General features: G+C 43.6%; 1 protein-coding gene across 3 annotated transcripts in view; it reads left to right on the top strand.

The window, feature by feature from the left end:
• Gabrg3 (gamma-aminobutyric acid type A receptor subunit gamma3) overlaps positions 1-13,550 on the top strand; it is a 534,280-nt gene that overhangs the window by 448,131 nt on the left and 72,599 nt on the right. For 2 of the 3 annotated variants that reach the window (XM_063249822.1, XM_063249824.1), the window contains exon 6: positions 7,359-7,496. In XM_063249822.1, the coding sequence (XP_063105892.1) occupies positions 7,359-7,496 (138 nt within the window). Of the gene's footprint in view, positions 1-7,358; positions 7,497-10,108; positions 10,713-13,550 lie in introns of those variants that run through there. The other variant, XM_063249823.1, reaches the window with a different exon arrangement.

Below are 13,550 nucleotides of genomic sequence, written 5' to 3'. Positions count from 1 at the left end.
AAATGAAATGACTTTCTCTTAGACTTCTCTCTCTGCATATTCCTTTCTCTCCTTACTGCAGAGGTGCTTTCAGGCCCAGCTCGGCTCACAGCGCTCACACATTTCCCGCCATTCTCCAGCTGTTCTCATCCTCAAGCCCCTCCCTTCTTCATGAATTAGTAAAATCTGGGCTGGGCCCTGGGGTGAGCCTTTGTTTTGGTGAACCACTGTCTTGGCTGGACTTAGGATCCCCTTGACTCCCCATTACTATAAATATGTCCCAGTGTTTTTATGCTCTCTGTGGGTTGCACTGGAAGTGGTGGATTGGAAGTAACTTGTTGAGTTCCCATAATTTTCCATGCGATTACTCACATAACTTCCCAGACAAAGATAAGGGCTGGGAAGAACTCTAGAGTGAGGAGGTCAATAGTTGGTTCAAAGAAATGACTTCCTGAAATATGTAGCTTCTGCTGTGTGGTGACACAGAGCAGGAATTGGCAGGATGACCCTCAGATCATATCAGACTCCTGATGACCCGTTTTTGCCGTGACTCTGGAGGTAAACATTTCGGTCTCTTACTGAAGAATAAGTGGAAATGCTACAAAACTGGAAACACTTCCCATTTACAGGCAGGTAAAGCAAGTGAGATCAAAGATACATAAGATTGGGGCTGGGGATTTAGCTCAGCGGCATAAGTGCCTGCCTTGCAAGCAGGCAGTCATGAGTTTGATCCCTGGTACCAATAAAAAGGAAAAAGAAAAAAAAATACGTAAGATTTATCTTGGCTCCCAAAATAATGTGATTATGGTTAGGCTTGTAATTTTCCTGGGATTCATTAATGAATATTATTCAGACACTGATAACTTATTTACCCAGTGTTAGGTACTTCATTATATGAACAAACATGAAATAAACTAATAGATAGCTAGATAGATGGTAGATAGACATAGGGTAAAATCTTTTTGTCTGTCTTAGATTTTTCATAGTATTTTCCAACTTCACAACTTAAAGACCATCTTGCTTTCTGACCATGGCGAGGGCAACTTTAAGAACACTGCGCCACGGTGGGATGGACAGATGGACAGATGGACAGACAGGGTGGAGAATCCTCTCGGTGACCCCAGCACAGGTGCTTCTCCTGAAAAAGCTGGCAAGTAGGATTTGCTTGCTTTCCTCGGTCTCCAGCTCTCTGACTCTGTCTCTGTCAGACACCCACGCACAAACACGCCAGTCAGGAAAGAAGGTCTGCAGTAACCAGGCTCAGGATGACCAGTAAATTAGCTACATGAAGGAGCCTCCAGGAGAGCCCACCGCGGCGGTGGGTGCCTGAGTCTTTGCCAGCCTGTGAACAGAGAATGTCTCACCTTGGACCAAATGCATAAATAAACAAGTCATGAAACAATTCAATCAAATCTTGGCAACATTTACCTAAATATTTTAAGAAAATAGAACTTAACTGTGAACACAAAGATAGAAAAGTGAGTGATGGGTTTCATATAAACTTTTTAGTTTAGTATATCAAACATGCAACTGAAAAGTCAGGAATGAGGAAGGAAATGGGCCGGGAAGCCCTCGGTCCTGTGCAGGATCCCTGCCAGAAGCTGCAGTCCTGTCCTGAGCTCTGAAGGGCCCGGCAAGCAGCTGCTTGGTTCCATCCAGAAGCTTTGTGAGCTCACTGCCAAGGGTGGGGCTCATCCCTGGCTGTGGCGCTTTCTAGGTATAAGGGATGTTTCCTAAAATGCCCCAAAGATTAAAACTGCTCATAGCAGACCTTTGGGACATATATGGATGATAAGGTGTTTGGTAAAGCACTGACAATCCTTACTAATGTTCTCTAGAAAGAGCTAGTGTTAGCCACATCTCAAAAAAGATGCAAATATTAGACACTTTGGAAAGAAGTCACTTAGTGTGCTCCATGGCAGAATATGGTTTTTGTTTTGATTTTGTTTGGTTTTTTGTAGTACTAGGGAGTGAGCCCAGGGCCTTGAGCATGCTAAGCAACTGCTATACCACTGAGCTACATCCCCAGCCCTACAGTATGAATTTTTGAGAAAACTATGTTAAAGAACATGGATTTGGGAAACATAAAAATGTGATGAGCAAAAGCAGCCCGATGCAACCCCCAGGTGAGGGGAAGGCACTAGAGCCCTGCACAAGGGAGGCTCCTTTGGCAGCTTCAGGGGCATGTGTTTCAGGGCCTTGGGTCCCAGTTTGCTCTTCTGTGGAATGGGGACAGGAGAGCCTATGCCAGTTCCTGGAGAGAGAACTTTGGGGTCCTCATGAGGCACAGTGGTGGCTGGGATAGGTTGATGGGAATGAAGATGGCAATGATTCTGGCGGTGATGGTGATGGTGATGATGCTAACAGTGATGATGGTGAGCTTGTTAGGTGCCTTGTTTGGGGGGGTGGAATACCTAACATACAGAACCTAAGGGAGGAAAAGTGTGTTTTAACTCAGTTTCAGAGGTTTCAGTCATGATCAGCAGCTCCAAGGCAGAGGCAGTGTCATGGAAGGGCATGGCAGGGCAACGCTGCTGTCCTCCAGGTAGCTAGGAAACAGAGGAAGAAGTAAAGAGCCAATGAGGAAGCAGCTGGGAGCAAGACACGCCCCTCACAGTGCCTCAGGACCCCTTTCCTCCCGGGCCCGCCCCTCCCAGCTCATTAACCAATCAGTGCGTCACTCCATCAGCACACTCAGTGCCCTTGGGATCCAGGCACCTCCCTAGCCCCTGCCTCTGAGCGATACTATGCAGGAGATCCAGCCCTCTGTGCCAGGATCTTCAGTGGACACTTCATGTTTAATCCATAATAGTGATGATAGCAAACGCCGGAGGGAAAGGTCAGGAATTAAAGGGAATCTTGTAGCTAATCATTGGCTGGCCACTTACTTGTAATGAACCAAGTATCAACACAGGTGGGCAGGCTTAAAATGAAAATAATCAACAAAAAAGAGTTACCAAGAACTTTGCACAGCGCATGGAATACAGCGTCCGCAAAGTTAGTCCAAGTGATTATGTAGAAAGTAAACAAGAAGAAAACAACAAGAACAAAAAACTCAGCAACGACAACAAACCCTGGATGGGAAGAAGATGTATAATATCACACTTTTCATAATATTTCACCCAAAATGTCTGGTTCCCAAGAAAAAGTTTAAAAACTAGAAAGAAACAAAAAACTATGCCACTTGGGGTAGGGGGGAGCCTGGAGTGGAAATTATCATTGAAGAATCCCAGATGTTGAATTAGGAAAAGGCTTTAAATCAGCTAGTTTAGGTACATTCAAAGAACTACAGGAAATTATGGCTTAAAAAAATTATGGCTTAAAGAAAATTAAAACCACTGGGTCTCACCACATGAAGGGTAAGTATCTGTGGAAAGACAGACATTTTGACTAAGAACTCAGCAGAAGCTCTGGGGTGGAATCCACAGTAACTGGGGGAGGAGGCACCAGCCGGGTAGGCGGCAGTCTGAGCCGCACAGCAGCGCTCAGCAAATCTGAGGACATGATCATATGGGTTGCCCAGCAAGAGGAACGAAACGAAAAATGGGTGAAGAAGAGTGTACAGAGACTCCTGTGCTCATGCGACATTATGACGAGTGCCAGCAGACACAGACACATCATGAAACCCTTGGAGGAAGAGCAGAGCAACAGGGCCAAAATTGTTCAAAGAAAAAATGGCCAAAATTTTGATTTAAAAATCCTATAAAGTCAGAAGCTTAAGACACTCCAGTGAATTTGAAATAATTGACAACTATGCGATTATAGGTGTCAAATTAAGAATGTTAAGTAAAGACAAAAAACAGTTTTGAAAATAGCAGGACCAGAAGAAGGTCCACTACCGAGGGGCTGCAGCGTAACTAACAGTGGATTTCTCCTCAAAAGCCATACGACTCCCAGGTGACATCTTCAAAGCACTGAGCAAAAATGTTTTCAGCCACTCACTCTAATCTTTCTTTCAGAACTCCAGAAGAGAGTATCAAAAGTCATGCAACGTCCACATCAAAATGTGCGTGGGTATTAAGAGCAGGCCATTCACAGCTGACCAAAGAGAAGAAACCAAGATGTGCCTCAGTATGTGAACGGTGAAGGGAATGTGGCCCATTCAGATAATAGCATGCTATTCAGCACTAACAGGAAATGAGCATCCAAGCCATGAAGGCCACGGAGCAAGCTTAAATGCATGTTACTAATAAACCAATCTGAAATATACTCCTCATCCTTTATGATTTCAGCTGTGTAACACTCTAGAAAGGCAAAATTATGGAGAAAATAAAAGCACCAGTGATTCCCAGGAGTACAGGGGGGAGGTGGGGTGAAAAGGTGAGACAGGATAGGTGGAGGATGTGGTGTTACAGAGGTAGATAAGGATCTCGGTGCCTTTGTCCACACCCAGTAGAACCCAGCACAAACCAGTGAGTGCAGTGATGCATCACGGGGGCTCATTGTGGTGATCCAGGTCCGCTCCCTTGGGAGGCCACGGTGTGTGGGGCAGGGGTGTGTGGCCGTCTCTGAACCTGCCTTTCATTTCTCTGTGTACCTGCGGTGGCTCCAAAACATGCGATCAATTTTTAAAAGGAATTCTGCCAACAGTAATGATGCATGAGACTGTGAACATCTTTAATCAAGCAGAACTGTGATTTACAAGGGGTTAAAATGGAAATTTCACATTATGTGTATGTTACCACAATGAAAGTTGCTGCAAGAAAAGAAGCAATGAGCTTCAAAATAAGGGAAAGTATTTGCAGACTTGTATATCTGATAAAGAACTTCAACCCCAAATACATAAATACTTCTTAAACGTCAACAATATAAAGACAACCTAATATAAAAATGAGCCATAAATCTGAACAAGCATCTCACCAATAAAGCATACATATTGCCAACAAAACTATGATAATGTGCTAAATATTTTCAGTTATTAGGGAAATGCAAATTAAAACAAGATACACACTTCACACCCATTAGATTTATTATGATTAAAAAGATATACTAATAAGTATTGGACAGAAGGAAGAGAAACAAACCCCCACACACTGCTGGTAGGATTTTAAGGTACATTCACTTTTAAAATAATCTAGCAATCCCTCAAAATGCAAGTGTAGAATTACCCAAGAACACTAATCACATGTTAGCTCTAAATCTTCTACATAAATGTTAATAATAGCATTATTTGGAATGGAGTCAACAAAAATGTTTAGCAGCTGATAAAATATAGTGTATCTATTAAACAGAAGACTATGTGGCCATAGATAGAAATGAAGTGTCAAAAAGTGCTACAGTATAAATGAACCTTGAACACATTATTCTGAGAAAAAGAAGCCAGTCACAGAATATTACATATTGTATGATTCCATTTATGTAAAATATTCAAAACAGGCAAATCTAAGAGACAGAAAATGAATGACTGGTTCCTTAGGACTAGATAAGACAAGAAGTGGGTATATGGAAGGGAAACTGAAAAATGAGTCTAGGATTTCATTTTGGGATGATAAAAAATTTGCAAATTTAGATTATGTTGATAGTTTCACCACAAGAATGCATTAAAAAGCACTTAAGTGTGCATATTAAATGTAATAAATTTATGTATTTGAATTGCATCTCAGTGAGGTTATTTTAAAACGAATTGAAAAGAAATGTAGCATAAATACCCTTTCTAATTATGTCAGCCTACTGAGAATGTAAATCAAATGGGATGACGGCTAAAAGCCAAGTCAGATGTTTCACGATTTCATAGAAAAGCTTCCGGCTCAGCCTGAAGCTCAACACTGTCAAATCAGGGTAGCGACGGTGTCCCTGTTACGCTGATGACAGTCTCACAGGGCAACGCATCATCATAAAGCAGGGTGCCTGCCTGTGATCTGTATCAGTCTTTGAATGACATTATCAAGCCGACACTGTCAGGCCAAGAGGAGAGAACAATCAACAGGGAAGAGTGTGGTTAAGAGTTTCACAAACTGCTCCAAATGTTTACTCTTCCGTGTTCAGCCGCTCTATTGACATGTTTGCAAAGGCACGTGTGCATGGTGCAGATTGTGTTATACGCAGGATAATCCATCAAGTGTGTCAGGTATCACTGTCTGTGTGGATCAGCAAAGGCTGCTATGTGCCGGATGACATCCTGGGCCCTAGGTCTGCCCTTAGGATCCAGACACGTTGCCTATAGGACAGTGCAAAGAAGGCAGATGCCCCAGGTCAGCCCTCCAGAAGAGTAAAGGGTGCAGTTCCAGGCGTGGCTCTGAAGTCTAAGCACAGCTGAGGAAGCAGACCCTGGGCCAGTGTCTGGCTTAGACTTAGGGACTCATGAGCTCGTGGTGCCAGCTGAGATGCCCTGGCTATATGCACGTCCCCACTGGACCTCCAGCAGCAGACGCACCAGGGTCTCTCCTCCTGAAGTCACTGACAGTGTGGGAACTGGTCTCTGGAAGAGGCCAGAGTTTGTTCATCAAAAGTGGAAATTGATACACAGTAGCACTGTCTCAGTCAGGTGTCTGGTCCTATAACAAAACTGAATAATTGATACAGAGCAAAGAGTTTCTCTCACGGTCCTGGAGGTCTAGGAGCATGGCCCCAGCGTTGGTTTGGCCTCTAGTAAAGTCCTCACGCTTCTTTATATCCGACTGAAAAAGTGGAAAAAGAGGAGGACCATGAGGAAGGAGTGTGCTGTACGAAACCCAGAGGGCATCTGCTTTATAACAACCGGCTCTTGGGGTGATCCATCCTGTCCTTGATTCCAATTCACTGCTGCGAACCTAATCCCCTCTCCAGGGCATGTGCCCAGTCTCCAGGAAGGACATAGTCTGTTCCTGAGGACGTGGCCCCTTCTGTCCCCACCCCTCCCCAGGTAGCTGTCATAACTTCCCAGCACCTCTCAGTGCAGCTACCCTGCAGACAGGCTTCCAGCACATGGCCTTGGAAGACACGTGGCATCCCAGCAGGACAAGTACCAAGCCAGCTGACTCCTTGAGTCCTGAGGGAAAGTCTTATTATGGTCGTCACTCCTGACATCGGTGGCACTGACCTCTAGGGAAGGGTGGGAGGTGTGAAGAGCATAGGCCAGAGAGTGAAAAGGGCCTGTGTCCAGCAGACGCTGACCAGCACATCCCCTCTGGGTGGTGCGGCAGCAGGTGCAGCTCAAGGCTTCTGGTAAAATAAACGGATCTGCAGTCCCTACTCCCGCAGGCACCCAGACCCGGCCAGGCTTGCCCACGGCAGGATTAAGAAACCTCTACCTCTGGTTTGTGGTTTCCAGGTCTCCGAGGAGCCTTTGGAGAACCATCACGGCCTAAGATTTCAAGTCCTACTAAAGATCAGAATTGCAACTTTTACTTTAACAGTTTATCCACTGTGTCTCCAAGTGCTGTATTTGTTCTGTGTTGTAGACGGCTACCCCAAGGAAGAGATGATTTACAGATGGAGGAAAAACTCAGTGGAAGCAGCTGACCAGAAATCGTGGCGGCTCTACCAGTTTGACTTCATGGGCCTCAGAAACACCACCGAAACCGTGACGACGTCTGCAGGTAGGCAGGGGCTGCGGCTGCGCTCGGAAGACATTGTTTGAAAGCTTTTTCTCCCTGAGGTCTAAGGCTATGTATAGTTATAGCACTGAGGGGAAGTTTCTTCATGTATATTCTTTTAACAATCATAATAGAGCAACCCTGATACACAAGTGACATTTGGAATAAAACCTCTGAGCCAGAAGTAAAAATATTTTTAAAACATTTCAATTTACATATGGGATTAATTAGAATTAATTTATTTTTTAATTGACTGCATTATGTCTATAAACTTAGGTTTATGAAAGATTACTCACTACTGACTATATTTATAAGCAAATTATGTATATATACAAATTTTACTACTGGTGTGAGCTCTATAACTTCCCACATATAGCTGAAAATTTTACTGAAAATTCACAAATAAAGACATCCAATGTGAAATATCCTTCAAATTTTAATTTCTAGTTTGTTCCTGTTTTTATTCTTCTTTTTCTTCTATCCTAGGCCTTATGTTAACTTTTTAATTTCTTTTTCAGCAGATTGAAAGCAATAATTAGCTACAAATTGATTTTATCGAATGATCATTTACACATATAATAAAGCATATAATTAGATGAAAATGATACTTTGCCTGTTACTATATTATTATAAGACCTAAATATATTTTATCATGTATCAATATGTGAATATTTTTCATTTTGCTTTATGTTTTTGTCTTTTAAAAATATATGTATTCTTATGGTCAATCATTTCGCAAAAAAAAAAAAATACATATATTCTTATGGTCCATTATTTTGCAACTGATTTTACTCCAGCAGTGTGTGGTGTAGATGGGGACTGGAGTCACCTTCTACAGATCTTCCCAGTTGTGCATATGCAGAACTTGTTACCTTTAAATTTCTGTAACAATTTATTGCAGTGAGGACTATATTGCAATGTCAGTTTTTGTAACTAATTATAAGTAGGTTTAGATGGTGCCCCAAATTGTTGATAAAATTGCAAAACAGAGAGTCATTTATGCATCAAGGAGGACCCTGAAAAAGCTACCTGATCAAATAAGAAAAGCCAAAGATTCCCTATGAGTGTCATGGTGGCAAAAATGAGAAATGGGATCTGTGTCCAAATTTTAAACAATGATAAGATTCAAAGAATAAAAGCATCATTCACTGAAATGAAGGGAGGAGGCAGCGTCAAGGGAGGTGTTCCGGCAAAGCACTGTCCCCAGTCTGAGTGCCCCACATGAGCCGTCCAATTCTGTGTCCTGAGAGGCTGGAAGACCCCAGCGGCCCTGGCCGCCCACGGGGCCTGCTAAACGTGAGGGTTGATTTAGCATCTAAACGCCACATGTAGAGATTCCTCCTCCTTTCCTGCTGCCATCTGCAAGAGGATGTTAAACAAAGGAAATGTAAAGACAAGCTGGGCCTGACTGCATCCAGGGTTTTGAAACTAAAGAGGCACTAGCCTTGGATCAGCTGAGGGAGCTGAGGTGACCGTGGGAACGAGGGTATCTAAGTGCTCTTCACCCACAGAGACATTAGCATGAATCCAAGTTTACACTCTGAATATCTTACAACCACACTTGTGTATAGTATGTGTAATACCCAAAGCCCTGTTTTGTCTGACTCTACTTGTAAGGTAAACATCCTTTGATAATTTTTAAAAATCTGGCTCCTGTGTTCGGGACTGAAGGAGTGTGTGGCTAGCCACCGGTGAGCCTGTAATCACATTAACACAGCAGTTCTGACAGGAGGAGAAAGCTCCCTTGTGTGGCCGAACTAGAACTGCAATATGTGTTTACAGAACAGTAAAGCATGCAGCTGGCTACTTAGGTTAGACAGATTCCCATTCAACTTACAAGACAAACGGTTCCCTTTGGCTCACGATTTCAGGGTTCCAGTCCCCAGTCTGGGCTGTGTGAGACAGCTCGTCAGGGCAGAAGCGACAGAGCAAAGCTGCTTTCTTCAGGACTGGGAAGTGAAAATGAGAGGAGGAAAGAGGGGGGATCCTTGTTCCCTCCCAGACCACAGGAGTCCTGCCACTGAGCCCACCTTTCGGGGTTCTGCAGCCACCCGATAGCACCACTCTGGGGAACGGACCATCCACGTGTGGTTCTCAGGGAGCGTCCAGGTGCAAGCCGTCACACTCTTAGGGTGTTCTGCCGTTCAGTAATCATATTCTTAATGCAGTCATAACTCCAAGTATGAAAAGTAAACAGACAAATCCTGCCAAATTCACCTACTGGGAGAAAACCGTTGTTACTCATAACCTGAATATCAGTGCAATTCGCATAAATTTCTTATCGTAAAATGAATTTCCTGCTAACATTCATAGCTTCACATCGTCTTTATAAGATCCCTCAAAGAAGCCTTATAAATGTCATTTTTTAATCTGGGGGCACTGATCCTACTTCTTACTAAGGGGATTCCCAGATCAGCCCCCTCCCTGCTAGAAAGTTAGTTAATATGACATATCACATCTAACTGATCTGGAAAAGAGGTGCTGAGAATCCATTACTACCCTAAAGCAGCTTCATCATAACTATCAAGCTTTGTCTTGTTGACAAGCTTTTTCATAATCTTTTTAAAGGAAATAGGACATTTTTATGATACCCATCCTTTTATTCACTTATCCAGGGTTCCATTTGCAGAGGAAAAGCTTACACCTCTTGCTATGATGAAATATTGCCAAAAGGAGCATCAAAGATGAACGAAATATTTTCCATGTTTAGCTGTGCAACATTTCTGTGGAATCGAGTTAAAGTATGTTAGGAGAATGATAATTACAACCCACACACGCAAGAAATCAGGCTGCACCTGCCACTGGGGTGGGCTGTTTTGTGTGTGTTTTTCTGGCCACATTCCCCGTAAAGTAGGTGTCACCAGTTAAGACTGTATAATGAGTCTTAGCAATTGCTTGCTAAGCTTAGCTGACGTTTTAGTAAAGCAGAGGTGCTATCATGCTTGGGGTTCTGTTATCATTTTAGATCCCTGTCTTTCTGTAGAAAAATGTTTTAAATGTCCTACACTGTAAAACTGTAAGTGAAGGCAATGATATATGGTTTCCCCTTGACATCATCAGGGGATTGGTTCCGGGACCCCACGGATGCTCCCATCCACGGCCACGCACATCCTTCGGGATGCAACACTGCTTATACTCCACGCACACCCTGCTTTAAACTGCCTCTGTGTTATTCATAATACTGAATGCAGAATAAATTTAAGGTGAATAGGTGTTATACTTCACTGTTTCTGTGGTGTTGTTTGCTAACCTATATTACATAAAATAGAAGTAATGTTCCCTCCTAGGCCACATGAATCCTTCCACTGAGCCCACCTTTCCAGGTTCTGCAGCCACCCAATAGCCCCACTCTGGAGAACGGAACATCCACATGTGGTTCTCAAGGAGCATCCAAGTGCACGCTGTCACACTCTTAGGGTATTCTGCCGTTCAGTAACTATATTCTTAATATGGTTATATCAGTCACCTTCCCACTGCTGACACAAAATACCCAACACCTGCAGTATGACAGAGAAGGAGTTTCTTTTGGCCCATGGTTTCAGCCCATGGTTGGCTGTCTCCAAAGCAAAACACCATGGCAGGGTGGCCTGGTGGAGGAAAGGTCTTCAGCCATGAGAGCCAGGACACAGAGAGGGGAGCAGAGGAGCCAGGCACAGGAAGCAGCCCTTAGGTCCCACCTCCAGTGACCTGCCTCCTCTGATAGACCTCACTGCCCAACAACATGTTCAAGCACGAACTCACCAGTGGATGCGTAGAGCACCCTCATGAAGCAGTCGCTTCCAGAAGCCCCATTTCTGAACACATGAGACTTTGAGGGGGGCATTTGAGATCAAAACCATAACACCCCCTCTCTGTGCTCCAAAGGCTCATGTCTATCTTAGTATAGAGACAATCTCTGACTCAACTCAGTTTAATTACATTGTTGAAAAGTTCAAGCCTAAAGTCTTCTCTTAATACAAATTCTTTAGCTCTGAACCTCTGTAAAAATCAAAAAGAAAGATATTTTCAACATACCATGGCTCAGGGTAAGCACTTTCAGTCTAAAAGGGAGGACAGAAAAGAATTGGACCAAAGCAAAACTAAAGTCCAGCAGGGTAAATATTAAATCTTGTAGCTCCACTTCCAGCATCCAGAGCAGGCTGGTAGGAGATGTGAACTCAGCCTATGGCCTTGCAACCCACATGGGTTGGACTGCTTCCACACACCGCCCATGCGTGATTTTCCTCAGCAGACTCTTCACCTTCCTGGCATCTTCAGCTTCTTGGGCTCTCCACTGGACCTGGGGCTCCCTCACAGCTTCATGCATCAAAATGTCAGGGGCTCCACACCTGGATTTTTTGAGATATCTGGATGGAGACTTGTGTGACCCCACAACTCTCGCCTCCAAAACCTGATGCCAAGGTCAGCCAAGGTCAGCCACCAATAGAAGTAGTATCTGGGTCCCCTTGGACCATCGCTCCAGTAGCTTCTGAACATGTGCGTGGTGGACTCTAGGAACACTTTCCTAGACAGCTTTGTGTAAGCTTGTATGATCTTCAATTTGTCTTCTCACAGCAAAGGGTTATACCTTTACAGCTGTGGGCCTGTAATAGGTGGGGTCTTGAAGATTCATGAGATGCCTTCAAGCCATTTTTCCTATTGTTCTAGTGAAAAGTATTTGGTTCCTTCTTAATGCTAACCCTTTCAGCAAACATACTGTCTATGGCCCTACTTTGTAGGTGCTGTCTTTCTAGTCAAAGTGCAAATTTTTTTTCAAACCATTGAAGTCGGCTTTTTATTCCTGCTTCTCACTGTGGATCTGGCTTTTTATTTTTATTTTTATTTTTTTTAATTTTGAAAGTAGTAAAATACAACAGAACAAGACAGAATAAAGCCAACTGAGACCATATAGTGAAACTGGTACAGAATTTCACAACAGGTTATCAGGATAACAGTAATAGGAATCACAGTGTATTTCATTATCTTTACAATAGTTGTTCTTTCAATCACATATATCAAAGTAAAATGAAAAATAGAACATTATAGAACTTATCAAAACAGAGTATTTAATAGAGCAGTACCATTAATCAGAATAAAGCAAACTAATAAAAATATTTGCCTTCAAAGAAATGGTAAAAGGAAATCCCCTTTATTTGCTATGGTCAACCTCCCAAGAGATGCTGAGATTTCTGGTTCCCATTTGCTAATGGGGGGACAGGGAAGGGGAGTAGGGGAAGTGGGATGTTTGACTCGAGGCCATGCACCAGTAGGTTCACTATTGCTTAGCTGGGAGGCAGGCTGATTGCTTGGTTTCCCAGCATCCTAAGTTCCAACATGGCGCAGATCTCAGGAGACACCGGTAGTTCTCCCCCTGGAAGGGCTTCTGCCACACCACAGCTGCTTACCAGGGAGGGGAGCAGCTTGCTTCATTTCCCAGGGTCCTAAGTTCCTACATGACGCAAATCTCAGGAGATGCTTGTGGTTCCCTCCTGGAAGGGCCGCAATCTGCTACACTGCAGCCACTTACCAGGGAGGCGAGCTAGTACCATGCCATAGCCTAGATGCTGGACTGTCTGAAAATTTCCTCCATCAAGTTGATTAGCCCACCACCTCTAAATTCAGCCTCACAGAGTGTCTTGTACAATCAGTGACATGTAGACAAGTGTTTGCCAGAATGTGACAGCTGTGGTCTTTGGTCTGGGTTCTAATACAGATCTCTTTATCATCTGGAACCCTGTAAATGTGGCAATGACTGTCTATATTTCTGTCGGCATTCTGATCTTCTTGAAATCTGACTAGAGTTTCCAATCAATCTTGGTTTATTCCACTCGAAGGCTCTCCTAGCTGGCATCACCAAACTTTCCAGAACCCTCCCAATTCAGTTCCAGCATGGTCAACTATTACATTTACAACAATGTCCCAAGATCTTAGTCACTTACCCTTCACCAGGACTTTCCCTTCACTGCAGCTTCAAGAAAGAAAGGTTTATTTTGGCTCCATACTTAAGTAGTTCCAGGACAGAAATAGCACAAAGCAGCGTGGTAGAAGAAAGGTGCTCAACATGGGGGAAATTAGAAA

The sequence above is a fragment of the Cavia porcellus genome, unplaced genomic scaffold, assembly GCF_034190915.1.
Source record: "Cavia porcellus strain 051 isolate PalLab524CR breed Dunkin Hartley unplaced genomic scaffold, mCavPor4.1 scaffold_6, whole genome shotgun sequence".
Taxonomy (NCBI): domain Eukaryota; kingdom Metazoa; phylum Chordata; class Mammalia; order Rodentia; family Caviidae; genus Cavia; species Cavia porcellus.
Note: the sequence above shows the minus strand (reverse complement) of the source record. Positions and strands in the feature narration are given on the sequence as shown.